Here is a 16077-nt window from a genome sequence, read left to right on the forward strand (position 1 = left end):
CGCAAGCATCCACTCCCTCTACCACCGACGCTCAGTAGCAGCAGTGTGTACTATCTTCAGAAATTCACCAAAGATCCTCAGGCAGCACCTTCCAAACCCACAACCACTTCCATTTGGAAGGACAAGGGCAGCAGACACATGGGAACACCACCCCCTGCAAGTTCCCCTCCAAGCCACTCACCATCCTGACTTGGAAATACATCGTTGCTTCTTCAGTGTCACTGAGTCAAAACCCTGGAATTCCTTCCCTAAGGGCATTGTTGGTCAACCCACAGAAGGTGGACTGCAGCTGTTCAAGAAACAGCTGAGCACCACTTTCACAAAGGCAGCTGGGGATGAACAATTAATGCTGGGCCAGCCAGTGATCCCTACACTCCACAAAATAAATAAATTAAAAATAAATAATTCCCATTGGCCCCTGGAGCTGCCATAACATGTCAGAAGAGGTTGATCGGGAGTAATTAAGCCTGTGTGAACCACATCAAAACGTAACTTGATTCGCCCTGCTGCTAATTAATAAGGTGCAGTAACAAATATTCCAGATGGCTTTTCATACATACTATGCTTCTGACTTAATTCATAACACGGGGAATCTCCCCAGCAGTGTGTGTGTCTCTCTGTGTGTGTATGTCTGCGTGTAGCTGTGTCTGTGTGCCTGTGTAGCTGTGTGTGTGTGTCTGTCTGTGTGTGTGTTTGTGTCTGAGTGCAGGTGTTGCCCAGAATTTAAAGCGTTAAATACATCCTCCTTCCCCAGCAGAACTCATCCCTCTCTCTCTCCCTACTTTGCTGAAGCTGACGTCAGGGTCTGTCTATCTGTGTGGGTGTGTGTGTGTGAGAGAGAGAGAGAGAGAGATGTGTGGTGTGGTTTTGAGGGCTGGTTTTGTTTAGACAGGGAGAAAGGAAATCCGAAGGGTTTGCGATTGATGTGACGGATCTGCTCGTCTCCACTCTACACAAACACACACAGAGCCAGACGCAGATACTCGCAAAGAGAGACGGGGGCCACACTGGCGAGTGTTGCTGTGTTGTGTGAGCGTGTGTGCGCGCGTCTGTGTCTGAGCGATAGAGTCCAGTAGCAAAAGCGGAAGGGCTGGAATGAAGGAGAGTTCATCATGAGTGTGCCTCTGCTGAAAATCGGAGCTGTTCTCAGCACGATGGCTATGGTAACGAACTGGATGTCGCAGACTTTACCCACCCTGGTGGGACTGAACGGCACCAAACTCAGTTCATCAAGGAACACCCAAAAAATAGTGAGTGTGCACCTTATGTTTGCTCTACGTTTCCCCCCCCCCCAAAAAAAAGACTTTCAAAGCCCATCGCCAGGGAATAACCGTAGCTTATTTTGCGTTTTGATTGTGAGAGGACTCTTAAATGTTCCTCCTTAGCGCGCCGTACAATATTTCCAACGGAGATTGGGTTCAGGATATTTATTCTAAGCTGGCAAGGAAGATTTTTGTTTCCAGTCTGGAAGTTGCTGCACCATCAGTATATAAGAAGTGGAATTCATTATGTTTGCAAATTCCCTGGGGTTTTGTTTTTGTTTTTTATCTGTTTCTTGGAGGTTGAGAGTGGCAGGGCTTTCAAACTCCACGTAGGCTAACTTTAAAACAGAATGCTTCAGGGAGCTGTAAGGTGTTGTTATAAACTGGGCGATGTCCTGTTTGCATCTGCTTTCGAGTGTCCCACCGGAACTGATCGATGACAATTTTTTTAAGCGGCTTTTACCCCGCTTTTCGGCAGTTCTGAGGAAGGGTGACTGGACCCGAAACGGTAACTCTGATTTCTCGCCACAAACGCTGCCAGGGATGCTGAGCTTTTCCAGCAATTTGTGTTTTTGTTTCTCATTTCCTGCATCCGCAGTTTTTTTTAAATTTAGTTTCTCTCGTTTCTTTTTGTATCGTTCTTTGCAGGGTTTATCCATCTACAGCTTTCCCTTTCTTCCGTTCCCTTCATCATTTCCAATCCCCGCCCTCTTATGTTTCCTCTTTTTACTTTTTTATTGTTTTGCTCCAGTATTTCTCAATCTCCCCCCTCAAAGTTTTATCTTGTTCCTTATGTTATTCATATTATGAGATTCCCCTCAGCGTTTCTCTTCCCTCAATATTGTTTTCTTGTTTCCAATATTTACCCCCTCTCTGTGTGTTTATGTAATGTTTTTTCGCTCTCTCTCCGAGTATTAAATATACTGTTTCCCTGTCTCTCTCTCTTCCAGTAGATAATATATTCCCTGTGTCCAGTGTGTGACCTTTTGTCTCTGTCCCAATATGTAATATACCCTCTCTCTGTCTCTCTCTCTCTCCCCCAGTCTGTAATGTTCTCTCTCTCTCTGCGCCCCCAACCTCCACTGCCCCCAGTAAGTAATATACGGTTTCCCCCCTCTCTCTCTCTACTGGTATACAATGTTTACTCTCCCCCGTCTCCCAGTGTGTAATGTTCGCTCTCTCACTCTCTCTGTCCCAGTATGAATGTTCTCTCTCTCTCATTCTCTCTCTGTCTCTCTCCCTCTCTCCCAGTATGTAATGCTTTTCTCTTTCTCTCTCTCCATCTCTCCCAGTACATAGTGTTTGCTCTCACTGTCACTCCCTGTATATAATGCTCTCTCTCTCTCAATATGTAACTTTCTCTCTCACTCTCTCCCAGTACACAGTGTTCTCTCTATTTTCTCTCTTCCCCAGAATATAGGGCCTTTATTCTCTCTCTCTCCCAGACATGCCCAGTATATAGTATTCTCTCTCTCTCTCTCCCCCCTAGTATTTAATGTTCGCTTTTTGTCACTCCCAGTATTGAATGCTGCCTCTCTGTCTCTTAATATTTTCTTCTCATTCCACTTGACGCATTAGAATTTATAAGCTTTTTTTAAAAAAAATCTGTTCAGTTAAATGATTCTGCTTTCAGAGGTAAGATGTACCAGTGAAGAAAGGATCAGCTCCTAAATGTGAAACTGTAGAGTTTAGAATGGAAGGATAGGGTTGAGATGTGAGAAACTGGATTTGTTCCAAAAATAAAGATTGAAAAATCCTGACAGCAAAACTGCAGAAGTTCTTAAAGTCTTAGAGGTAACAATGAAGCTGAGTAAATATTTACAGGAATGATGTTTGAGAGTATTATGTTTAGAAAGGAGGGATATTGTTTTGATTTTGCCATTCAAATCTCAGCCTCATGAATGTGCAGTTTTATGCCAAGTATTTGTAATCTCACTGACTGCAAGGGTGGCTTCAGAGGCATAGATACCTTACCCAAATGACATTATTTTGAAGATATAAAATAGTGAATTCTTGTGATTTATCATATGATGAGTTTTTTTTAGAAAAGCCTTTCAGTCTAAGGCTAAGTAGTACCTTCTCCAAGATTTGTTTTTTTGACATATGCCTGTGCTGCCTTCTCAGTGTCAATCTCTTCAATATTGCCTTTCCCTCTTTCTGGCGTTGTCTTTCATACAAACATTTTTCTCTCTTTGACTCTCCCTTTCTCTGTTTCACTTTCTCCCAATCTCTTTCTCTTGTTTTCTGTATCATTTTTCTGCCTTTCTCCATGCCTCTCATTTTTCCATCTTTCTCTGTTTCTTCTTCTCTCTCTCGGTTTATTTTTCTCTCCGTTTCTTTCTCTCTGTCTGATCTTCCCTTTCCCACTCTCCAATATCTCCCCTTATTCAAAGAGCCACAATGAGATAGTAAATGCTGTTGCCAAACAGTTGCATTGTGCTGTCTGGATATGACAAGCCCGAGGCAGGGGTGCCCTGTGTCGAGAGGAACATTCTGCACACTTAACACAGTCGGTTGTAAATCAAAGACAATAACAAACCTGAATGAATCTTGCATAATTAAACCACAGAGAAGCGTTTCCTGTGCTTTGACAATATGATAAAGCAAAATCTAAATATGAATTGATCTTTCTATCATTCAAGAAACTGGGAGTTGGATTGATTCCTGGCTTCGGGATGGCTGGAAAACATTTAATTAATCCAACTATGTGTTAAAGCAAGTTTACTATATAATAGATATCACTCATCCATGTTACAAATTAATACCATTTATCTTTCCTTATGTAATAATCATTTCTCTTGCTAATGATCTCCTTGCCACCCTCAACTGTCTTCTTGCTGGCATATGGTTGTACTTGCCATTGGCATTTGGTTTGTGTGAGCTGGAGCTAATTGTGTTCAAGCCCAATTTGCTTCCCACTCTATCTATCACTCATGCACTTATAGTAAATACAGTAGAGGATGATTGGCAACTGGAATGCTGGTCTGTCATTCCTTCCCCTTTGTCTGTCTATCATACCCCATCTGTTGCTTGCCCATGTGTTACCTCTTGGCTGTTTGCTTCATTCAGTCAACTTGCACTACTTATGGTGCCCATTCCCACCTCCTCAATCACCAATATGCAGTCCGACTGTACACAAACCTTCACAGATAAGTTGGGAGCCAGTGCTGTTCTCTTGCTAGAACCTCTTGCACCTGAGCATCTGATCCCATCTCACAATGTGTCAGCTTGCAATAGGATTTGTGACTGCTGCATCCCGGTGAACCTCGAGTGACCTTCAGATCCAACTAAGTATCCATAGCCAAGATGGGTTTGGCCACCATTACAATATTAGCATGTCTCTCTCCCACTTCCTGCTTGGAATGCCAATTCCCATCTTCTTCTTGTCTGTCACCTTCACTGAAGCTAGCCTGCCCCATGTTCAACATTGTGCCCAATGGAAATGGGAAGGAGGGGTGTTTGGGGCAGAGAAAGATGCCAGAGATCTCCATCGAGATCCTGTCCTGAAAATGTTTGAATTAACTTTTGGTCTGGTGTTCGCCAATCTCCATTAACTGCATCTTCTGAAAGCAGCACATTTGAAATTCTTTGTCATTATTACACCCTCCATGGTTTACATCCCTTTCTCTACAGTCTCATCCCAATGCGATAGACCATTTGCAAACTTGGCTCTCTCCTCTTCCAGGGTCATGTAAAATGGACGAGAAAGTGAAGTTGAGAATTATTCAATTAGCTATGAGCTCATTCAGGATCCGTATCTCTCAATGTCCCTTCAGCTTGCTACTTTTGCTATCTCTTCAAAATCTAGTTCTACCTTATGGTTTCCTTGTCTCCCAACCCTTCTCCCGGCTCCCCCTCAGAATGTCGTTCTTTATACCACTGCAAATTGCTTCTGGATGGCCTAGTGTACTACAACCGTTACAGGAATGTGACACTGAGTCATAGAGATATACAGAATGGAAACAGAGCCTTTGGTATAACTCGCCCATGCTGACCAGAAATCCTAAATAAATCTAGGCCCATTTGCCAGCACCTGGTCCATATCCGTCTAAACCTTTCCAAATCTTGTACCCATCCAGATAGTTTTAGATGTTGTAATTGTACCAGCCTCCACCACTTCCTCTGGCAGCTCATTCCATACATGCACCACCCTCTACATGAAAAAGTTGCCCCTTATGTCCCTTTTAAATCTTTCCCCGTCACGTTAAAACTATGGTCTCTAGCCTTGGACTCCTCTAGCCTTGGGAAAAGTCCTTGCCTATTCACCCTATCCATAGCCCTCGTTATTTTATAAACCTCTATAAGGTCACCCCTTAGCCTCCGATGTTCCATAGAAAATAGCCCCAGCCTGTGTAGCCTCTCCCTTCCAAGTCAGCGGTTTCCAAGTCCTGAGAGAATAAAACAGAAACAGGAAAAGGTTTAGTGGATGGCATTTTTTGTGTAGTTGCTTTGACGATGGTAAATTAGGTGGCTGGCATCCTGGCACAGCGTGACACTGTCTGCCCGGGGCAAGATCTGTGCCCTTTTCTTCCCAGAATTGTCATTGGGCTTGCATGACCAGTTGGAGTCACCCATTTCCATCACAGAGTGGCCACACTCCTGTTTGAAGCAGCTAGATTGTTGCCCCGTTCACTTGGACAAGGTACAGAGTACGCCTTGGATACCAATGAGGCAGATGAGAGCAAAACATACACCCCATCCCCCGCCCCGCCCCACCCCACCTACTTCCAGCCCCTCGTTGGGCATCTCCAGTACCTCCCCCTGGGCTCTTGGAGAAGCTTCTTCAATATGAAGCCGACAGGTTTTTCTTCCAAGTCCACCAATTATCTCGGTCTTTCTATCAATGTCTTCACTCTGCTAAGCTTGGATGAACATCATCGAAGCTCTTCATCACATCAGCCATGTGGAAATATCCAAGACATCATGTAATCAGGTATCGCAGCAGTAATGTCTCCAGTAAATGTCTAATTTATGACAGCGTGACTTGCTGCTGAAATGCATTATCGTAAGTGATGTTCAGAGGTTGTATATAATGTCTCTTTTTCTTTAAAAAAATGACCACTACGGGTACCTAGACATCATCCCATATGGTTCAGGGAGCTGATTAATGCTCTGGTATTTTACCCTGCTGCAATAACTCTGACAAATTAATGTTTGCTTTTCATAATGAATATATTCACAGCATGGTAGCACAGTGGTTCACAATTATCGTTGCTGTCTTGCTTCACCAGGAACCCGTGGTCAATCCCACCCTCGGGCGACTGTCCGTGTGGAGTTTGCACATTCTCTCTATGTCTGTGTGGGTTTCCTCTGGGCTCTCTGGTTTTCTCCTCCAGTACAAATATGTGCAGGTTAGGTAGATTGGCTGTGCAAAATTGCATAGTGCATAGTGTCCAGGGATGTTTAGGTGAGGTGAACTAACCATGATAGGTGCGGGGTTGTAGGGATAGGGCAAGGCCTGGGTCAAGGTGGAATAGTCTTTGGATGGTCATTGCAGGCTCAGTGGGCTTAATGACATCTTTCCATACTGTATTGATTTGATTCTATGATCTTCAATGCCGAGTCAGCTTGAGCATGGACAGACAAGTGAGTCATGGCTTATCGGGGGTGGGGGTAAGTGGGGATGGTGGTGGTGGGCTGCATACAAGCAGCTGAGACCATAACCACATCAGCCGTGATCTTGTTGAATAAGCTTGAAGGGCCAGATGGCCTATTCCTGCTCCTAAGTCCTACTTTCTTCAGACTTCTCCTCTCGCCTCCCAACTTGCAAATCAAGTCTATCCTCAGCTGGAAGTGTCAGGAGGCAATTCAGTCACAATTTTTATCACAGTTTAGCACGAACCCTGTCATACTCAATCATCCAACTGTCTCCACATCCGAGCAAGTGCCACTTGCACTTCCATTAGCTTTTCGGGACATCCCAAATCAGGTTACCCCAGATGAGGTTCTTCTGATATGCAGTCATTGCTATGAAGCTGCAAGCATGGTGGGCAATTTGTACACAGCAAGCTTCCACAAAACAGCAATGTGTTGATGATGTTTAGATATTCTTTTTCAGGTGTTAATTGAGAGATAAATATTAGCCAGGACAACATGACGAACTGCTGTTTCTATGGCAATACCTTGACCAGAGACATTGAGCACAGCTGCCCTTATTATTAGGAGAATTACATCGAATTTAACAGCCCACTGGAGCCAACTGGTACCAGCTGGTGTTTATGTTTCACCACATGCCTCCTCATCTCATCCTATCCTCATATACTTCTATTCCTCTCGCTCTCATGTGTTTACCCAGCTTCGTCTTAAATTAGCCAACAGAGAGGAGTTGGAACCACTTCTGCCCTGGTGTAGCTCCTCAATTAATGATCTTCTATACATTGGCAAATGCAGCCCTGAGCGAGGATCAGACCTGGAATCCCTGGATCCCTGTAACCCAGTAACATGCCAGGTGATGGCTTTGTTTACAAGGCCACTGCTGGCGAAAATCTACTTCAAAACCACTGAATTAAATTTATTTTTTCAGGGGCTATGGGTATCACTACAAGGTATTTGTTGTCCACCCCCTAACTACCCTTAAACTGAGCGGCATATTAAAGCATTTCAGAATCACCATAGGTCAGGAGTCACATCTGGGCCAAAACGGGTAAGTACGATAAATTTCATAGCAACATAGAAACAGGAGTAGGACATTCAGCCCCTCAAGGCTGCTCCACCACTTAATGAATCCTAGCTAATCTGTGGCCTTACTCGATACACCTACCTTTGGCTCATATCCCTTAAAACAATGAATCATGGAATCCGTAGTGTGGAAGCAGGCCATTTGGCCCCTCGAGTCCACACTGCCCTCCGAAGGACATCCCACACAGACCACACCCCTACCCCTGTAACCCTGCATTTTCCAAGGCTAATCCATCTAGCTTGTACATCCCTGGACACTACAGCCAATTTAGCACGGCCAATCCACCAAACCTGCACATCTTTGGACTGTGGGAGGAAACCAGAGAATCCAAAGGTATCCCTTGCAAAGGCACTGAGAGAATATGCAAACTGCACGCACACTAGGCTGGAATTGAACCCGGGTCTGTGATGCCGTGAGGTAGCACTGCTAAACACTGTACCACCATGCCAAGCAAAATACCTTTGCTTAACAAAAATGTATCTGTCTCAGATTTAAAATTAACAACTTGTTCAGCATCCACTGCCATTTTGTGGAAGAGAGTTCCGAAAATCTACCACCTCTTGTGTGTAGAAGTGCATCCTATTATCTCTCCTGAATGGTTTAGTCCTGATATTCAGAGTATGCCCCCTATTTCTGGAATCCCAATCCTTCCAAATTCTAAAGAACACAGCCTAATTTATACAGTGTCTCCTCATGACCTAACCTCCTAGTCCAGATATCATTCTTGTGAACATGTATTACACTCCCATCAAGGCCAATATATCCCTCCTGAGATGTTGTGCTCAGATCTGCTTAAAGTAGTCCAGGTGGGGGTCGAAACAGGGTTTTGTATACCTGTAGTGTAATGTCTGTATCCTTGTACTCCAGTCCTCTAGATATGAAGGCTGGTGTTCCATTAGCTTTCCTGATTATGTCGCATTCAGGAGGGTTTGTTACAAGAATTCATGATGGTTTTGGAGTCATCATTACTGGCACTAGCTTTCAAGGCCAGATTTTTTTGAACAGAAGTTGAATTCCACTAGCCAGCATTTAAACCCAGTCTCCCAGAGGATTAGAGATAATGGGAACTGCAGATGCTGGAGATTCCAAGATAATAAAGTGCTCCTGAGATGCTGCTTGGCCTGCTGTGTTCATCCAGCCTCACATTTTATTATCTTGGAATCTCCCAGAGGATTAGTCTGATTCTCTGCATTACTGGCACAGTGACCTTACCGCTGTCACCACTAGAAAGTTAAGATTTTTTTTTCTGAAGAAGGGTCTAGACCGGAAACGTCAGCTTTCCTGGTCCTTTGATGCTGCTTGGCCTGCTATGTTCATCCAGCTCTACACCTCGTTATCTCATTAGAAAGTTTTTGCCTGAGTCAGACCAGTTTCACTTATTCTCTGATCAGGTCCACAAACCAAACAGGCTCCAACATGCCTACCCCGTGATGCTCTGGAAACGCACAATACAAGTTTCGAAATGATGTGCAAATGAAGCAAGGGTAACGTGGGTAGTTCAGCTGTGAAAGGCCTGGAAATGTGGTGGTGGCAGATTCAGTTGAAGCAATCTGAAGGATTGTCTAATGGACTTATAGGTGAGGCCTTTCCTGGAATGCGCTTGCCTTCATTACTCAGTCCTTTGAGCACAGGAGTTAGGACATTATGTGGAGGTTGTGCAAGACACTGGCAAGGCCACTTCTGGAATACTGTGTCCTGTTCTGGTCACCCCATTACGGGAAGGATATTATCAAGTGAGGGCCGAAGGGCCTGTACTGTGCTGTAACGTTCTATGTTCTAAGCTGGAGAGGGATCAGAAAAGATTTACCAGGATGTTGCCGAGAATGAGAGATTGAGTTATAGTGAGAGGCTGGATAGGCTGGGACATTTTTCACTGGAGCATAGGAGATTGAGAAGTGACCTTAGAGACGCTTTTAAAATCATGAAGGGTACAGATAATGTGAATGACAAGGGTCTTTTCCCTGTGCTGGGGAACTTCAAGACTAGGTGGCATATTTTTAAGGTGAAAGGAGAAAGATTTAAAAAAAGATACAAGGGGAAACTTTTTTACTCAGAGAGTGGTTCTTTTGTGGATTAAATTTCCAGAGGAAGTGGTGGATGCGAGTACAGTTACAACTTTGAAAAGACATTTGGATAAGTTCATGAATAGGACATGTTTGGAGGGGTATTGGGCAAGTGCAGGCAAGTGGGACTAGTTTAGTTTGGGAACATGGTTGACATGGACTGGCTGGACTGAAGGGTCTGTTTCCCTGCTGTATGATTGTATGACTCTAAATGATGGGGAGGGATGTGGAGAAAAGGCAGAAGTTTGGCATTAAGACACAGAATTGCAACAGGTGCAATGAGCTGAATGGCCTCTTGCTGAAGCGTAAAAATTCTGAGATTCTGTGAAATGATCATCTACATTATTTTTCCTCTCATGATGATTTTCTGATTTCATCCTCATTGGTGTGAGCAGCTTTTGAGGCCAAGGGGTTATTAACGAGCCTGAGATGCTGCTGGGCCTGCTGTGTTCATCCAGCCTCACATTTCATTATTGAAAACAAAACTCAGGTTTATGTACAGCCTTCACATATCCTTCAAGATGTCTGAAAGTGCTTCTCAATCAATGGATTTATTTGGACCTGAGTCAGTGAATGCTGTAGCCATTTTGGCCACAGCGAGACTCAAACGGCATCTTGGAATGTATGGAATTGTTATAGATGACGTTGGTTAAGTGCAAAACAGGGAGAATTTCCTGCTTTCATTGTAACAGGAGAGCAAGAAACACACACACGGAGCAAGAACGACAAATATCTCTCTTGATGCAAGTGTTTTGTTTTGAGTAATTTCTGTAGTAAACACAAGAGACAACTTGTAACACTCCCAGACAACATTAATGTTGAGACAGTTCACTTCCGAGGTCATGACTGTGTACAAATATTAGCAAGAACCTCCTTGGAATACCCTATTGGTGTTTTCACTATAATTGCAAGCGAAACTTTTCATATGGAGTCACAGAGTTGTACGACATGAAAATAGACCCTTCCATCCGACCATGCCAACCAGATATCCTAAATTATTCTCGTTCAATTTTCCAGCATTTGGCCCATATCTCTCTTAACCCTTCCTATTCATGTACCCATCCAGATGCCTCTTAAATGTTGTAATAGTACCAACCACCACCATTTCCTCTGGCAGTTCATTCCATACCCACACCACCCTCTGTGGGAAAAAAATTTCCCTTTTATATTTTTTTCCCTCTCACCTTAAACCTACGCTCTCTGGTTTTGGACTCCCCACCCTGGGGAATAGACCTTGCCTATTTACCTTATCCATGTCCCTCATGATTTTATAAACCTCTATAAAGTCACCCCTCAGCCTCTGATGCGCCAGGGAAAATAGCCCCAGCCTATTCAGCCTCTCCCTATAGCTCAAACCCTCCAACCTCGGCAACATCCTTGTCAATCCTTTCTGATCCCTTTCAAGTTTAACCACAGCTTTCCTGTAGCAAGGAGACCAGAATTGGGTAGTGTATTCCAAAAATGACCTAATCCCAATGGCCTGTCCAGCTGCAAAATGACCTCCCAGCTCCTATACTCAATGCTCTGACCAATAAAGGCAAGCATACCAACCCCTTTCTTCATCATCCTGACTAACTGCAACTCCACTTTCAAGGAACAATGAACCTACACCCCAAAGTCTCTTCATTGAACAACACTTCACCATAATGTGGGTCTCCTGAGTGGGATGTAAAATCTCAGGCTGTAGGCTCAAAGAGGAAAAATGCTTCCCACGAGTCACAGTTCACATTGCAATCAATAAAATAACTTTGGGTCCAAAACATACTTTTTTGTAAGTCTCTTCTGCAGATATTTTTGTGAGCTACTTATTATTCACCAGTCATACTTTGCAATCAATAGCTACAGAATTAGGACAATTCTGATCTGCTTGTTTAATCCTCAACCACCTTGGATACTTCTGACCTCTCATTGATTAGCTGGTCGGCAGGCTGAATTCTTTCAGTCAGTTGTTTTGTTTCTTGTTCTGTTGTCTTCTTTCCCCCTTCCTGATTTATCAGAAAGCAGGGCGTATTGGAACTTTCCACGGCTCAACAGTCAGACAGACAGCCTTTGATGTGTGGAACCTCACTTGCTCAGAATTGACAGCTTTCTCTCACTGAGAAGTTTTTCTTTGTGGAATTTTGTTTTTTCAGGTCAATAAGGTAGGCAATCAATAAGAGAGACAGGATGTGCCAAAATGCTGGACAGCTGACAAAATGCTGTGTGGACACATCACTGTTTGTTTGCCAGTGATTGTGCCAGATGATTCAACTCCTCCACGCAGTGAGAAAGATGGATAGCCCAACAATCTGCTCAGGCAACGTTCTTTCAACGATGATGTCAGTGGCAGCTACATCCGAGACTTTCCATGGGTTTATTAATGTCCACCAAACTTATACTCCAACTTCCCACAAGGCAGAAGTAATGGGATGGAGTACAGCCCATTGCCTGGGTGAGCACAGCTCCAGCCAAACCCAAGAAGCTTGACACCATCCAAGATTAAGGAACCCATTTGACTAGCACCCCTGCCTGTGCAGCCACCTGGCAATTAAGCATTAGCCTGGATAATATCCCCCAAGCCTTACACCTTCTGGCTCAGGCGAACAAAGCTGGTGTCAGGTCATTCTTTATGTCTCCTGTAATTATCAGGGAAGTGTTGAGTCAGTCTTTGCCTGTGTGCCTGGCAACAGGGCAGGAAGATGCATCCAAACTTGGGGCATGCAGGCAACCACGAGAAAAGGCCAAACAGCCTGGGATTCTGTGCGATTGATGGGGGAGAGAAGGCTCTGAGGATATGGGAGGAAGTAGGTAGGAGAGTTGAAGATTCAGGTACTCAAGGACCTTCAGCCAACGGATCTGTTAAATTCTTGTTCACTTCCTCATGTGGGGCAACCTACAACAAGAGGTCATAGTTTTAGGAAACAGAGTAACAAATTTAAACAATGATGACCTCACAGCAGACTGTCAGCAAGAGTCAAACATTGTGTACAAAGTGTGAAGCTGGATGAACACAGCAGGCCAAGCAGCATCTTAGGAACACAAAAGCTGACGTTTCGGGCCTAGAGCCTTCATCAGAAAAGGGGGATGGGGAGAGGATTCTGAAATAAATAGGGAGAGAGGGGGAGGCGGACCGAAGATGGATAGAGGAGAAGATTGGTGTAGAGGAGAGTATAGGTGGGGAGGTAGGGAGGGGATAGGTCAGTCCGGGGAGGGTGGACAGGTCAAGGGGGCAGGATGAGGTTAGTAGGTAGGAAATGGAGGTGCGGCTTGAGGTGGGAGGAGGGGATTGGTGAGAGGAAGAACAGGTTAGGGAGGTGGGGATGAGCTGGACTGGTTTTGGGATGAGGTAGGGGAGGGGAGATTTTGAGGCTTGTGAAGTCCACATTGATACTATTGGGCTGCAGGGTTCCCAAGTGGAATATGAGTTGCTGTTCCTGCAACCTTCGGGTGGCATCATTGTGGCACTGCAGGAGGCCCATGATGGACATGTCGTGTGAGGAATGGGAGGGGGAGTTAAAATGGTTTGCGACTGGGAGGTGCAGTTGTTTATTGCGAACCGTGCATAGATGTTCTGCAAAGCGGTCCCCAAGCCTCCGCTTGGTTTCCACAATGTAGAGGTAGCTACAACGGGTACAGCGGATGCAGTATACCACAATGGCGGATGTGTGATATGAGAGACAAAAACATACAAATATGGGAAATAGGTGCAGAAGTAGGCCATTCAGCCCTTTGAGACTGCACCACCATTGAATATGATCACGGCTGATTATACAGATTCAGTATCCCACTCCCATTTTCTCTCCATAACCCTTAATCCCTTTACACACAAGGGCCACATCCAGCTCCCCCTTGAATCTATCTAATGACTTGGCCCCAACAGCTTTCTGTGGGAGAGAGTTCCACAGTTTCACAACTCTCTGAGTGAAGAAATTCTTCCTTATCTCAGACCTGAATGGTTTACCTTATTCTTAGATTGTAAATCCTAGTTCTGGACTTCCCCAACATCAGGAACTTTCCTCCCACATCTAGCCTGTCCAGTCCCATCAGGATTTTATGCAGTTCTATGAGATCCCCCACCCCCATTCTTCTAAATTCCAGTGAGTACAAGCCCAGTCAATCCAGTCTTTCCTCATACGTCAGTCATGCTGTCCTGGGAATTGTTCTGGTGAACCTGCACTGGACTCCCTCAATAGCAAAAATGTCCTTCCTCAGCCTAGGAGACCAAAACTGCACAGTCTTTCTGCACAGTGAGTAGTTAGGATCTGAAATGTACTGCCCGGGCATTGCTGGAAGCAAGTTCAGTTGAAACATTCAAGAGGGGCATTGGATGATTGTTTTTTGAATAAAAATAATGTGCAACAGTATGGGGAGGGGTTGTGGGGTAAAGTCCGAGATTGGAGTTAGGTAATTATGTTTGTTTGAGCAGACATGATGGACTGAACAGCCTCTTTCTGTGCGATAAGATGTCTGTGATTCTTCAGCAAGGTTATCATTAACCTTGATCCCCAGACCTGCTGAATATTTCCATCCGCGTCAGTTATTCAATTTCCAGCAGTCTTGCTTTAAGCAACTTTGTTGGGAAGTTCAGGCATATCTGATTGGGACAGAGGCGGAAGATGTCAAGTTTGTCTACGCTCCGTAATAATTTGGCTGATCTTGAGGCAACGTGACGTTATAGCTGGCATGAATGGGGGTAAAAAGGCCAGTTTCCTGTTGCTGAGTTCTATTTTGACCCACTTTGGAAAATAGCGAGGACAGGCTTAGCATTGAGTTTAATTGGAATATCATACATGGCTGAATGGGTCAACAAACACTCATTTTTGACCATTTGTTTATCCAAAGCCCACTGTGACCAAGGAAAGGAAGAATGCAACTGGTGTGATGAAGTTTTGGGGAGGTTTTATCAGAGGTGATGAACATTGAGAATCTTTGACCAAACTGTGAAGGATTTATTGTTTCAGCAGGCACGAGGTTTTGTCACCAGAGGACACAGAATTAAGCTGATTTGTGGAGTGGACGACATTGTTTTCATTCAGTGATTTGTAACTTGCTGTTTTCCTTTACTCTTTCATGGGTTGTGGGTGTCACTCATTTGCTGCCCATCTCTAACTGACCTTGAGCAGAGCGCCTCACTAAGCCATTTCAGAGCCACTTCAGAAGTTCATAGCCAACACCATTGCTGTGGATCTGAAGTCACATGTAGGCCAGCCTGGGTAAGGACATTAGATTTCTCTCCCGAAAGGACACGAGTGAACCAGATTGGGGTATTACAACAATTGGTTATAGTTGTCATGGGCACCATCACTGAGACTAGATTTCAATTCCAGATTTATGAAGTGAATTTATATTCCCCAAACCTCCAGTGGCATTACTACAACACACCACTGAGCAGGAAAATATTGCAGGGCCATATGGAAAGAGCAGTGGAGGGGTGCATGTGTAGCTGACTGGAGAGCTCTTGCAATGAGCTGTCCCTTGTTCAGTGGGCTGAATGGCCTCCTGCACATTTACTTTAGGTTCTCTCTTGAGGGATGGCCACTGCGGAGCGGTGTTGAGGTGAGTGGGGTTGATCATCAACTAATGAATCAGATCTCTGCGTGAGTTGAGTTTCAAGTTGGCTAGAGGAAATGGATAAAGAAAAAGCTTTAGAAAAATCACTGCTGAAAATAAAGTCTCAAAAAAAATTAAAGCAATGGTGAGCAGCAAACAAGCGTTCAAATCTTAGCCATTCTGTTCTGACTATGTGTCAAATGAACCAGGCATAAACAGCTGAAATCGCATAGCAAATGGACATCTACAAGCACCTTCTGCTAACTGACATATTAAGTGAGTTTATCCCTGTTAAGAAATCCTCTGAGTGTCAGTACATACTGCAGGCAGTTCTGCTGTGCTGTTTCCTTGGTGCTGTCGAGCCTATTCGGACTAATTGGCAAGAGCAATGGCTTCGTATTAACCAGGAACTGAGTTAGACAGGTTAATAAATGTATTCTAATCATAACGTCCCTATGACACCCTGTCATTGTCTTCCATGTAGTTCAAAATGATTTTCTCACGTTTTCACTGCGGTAAACAGAATTTCACTGACTGATTAACA

The 16077-nt window shown here is 44.3% G+C and overlaps 1 protein-coding gene across 5 annotated transcripts in view; it reads left to right on the top strand.

Moving 5' to 3' along the window:
* The window catches only part of LOC125447599 (noelin-2-like), a 318146-nt gene that overhangs the window by 194331 nt on the left and 107738 nt on the right, over nucleotides 1-16077 (top strand). Inside the window, exon 1 of one of the 5 annotated variants that reach the window (XM_048522144.2) lies at nucleotides 647-1250. The exons of 3 other annotated variants lie outside the window; for them this stretch is intronic. In XM_048522144.2, the coding sequence (XP_048378101.1) occupies nucleotides 1113-1250 (138 nt within the window). In that variant the 5' untranslated portion in view covers nucleotides 647-1112. Of the gene's footprint in view, nucleotides 1-646; nucleotides 1251-16077 lie in introns of those variants that run through there. One more of the 5 variants, XM_059639946.1, reaches the window with a different exon arrangement.

Source organism: Stegostoma tigrinum, chromosome 35 (genome assembly GCF_030684315.1).
Source record: "Stegostoma tigrinum isolate sSteTig4 chromosome 35, sSteTig4.hap1, whole genome shotgun sequence".
Lineage (NCBI taxonomy): Eukaryota > Metazoa > Chordata > Chondrichthyes > Orectolobiformes > Stegostomatidae > Stegostoma > Stegostoma tigrinum.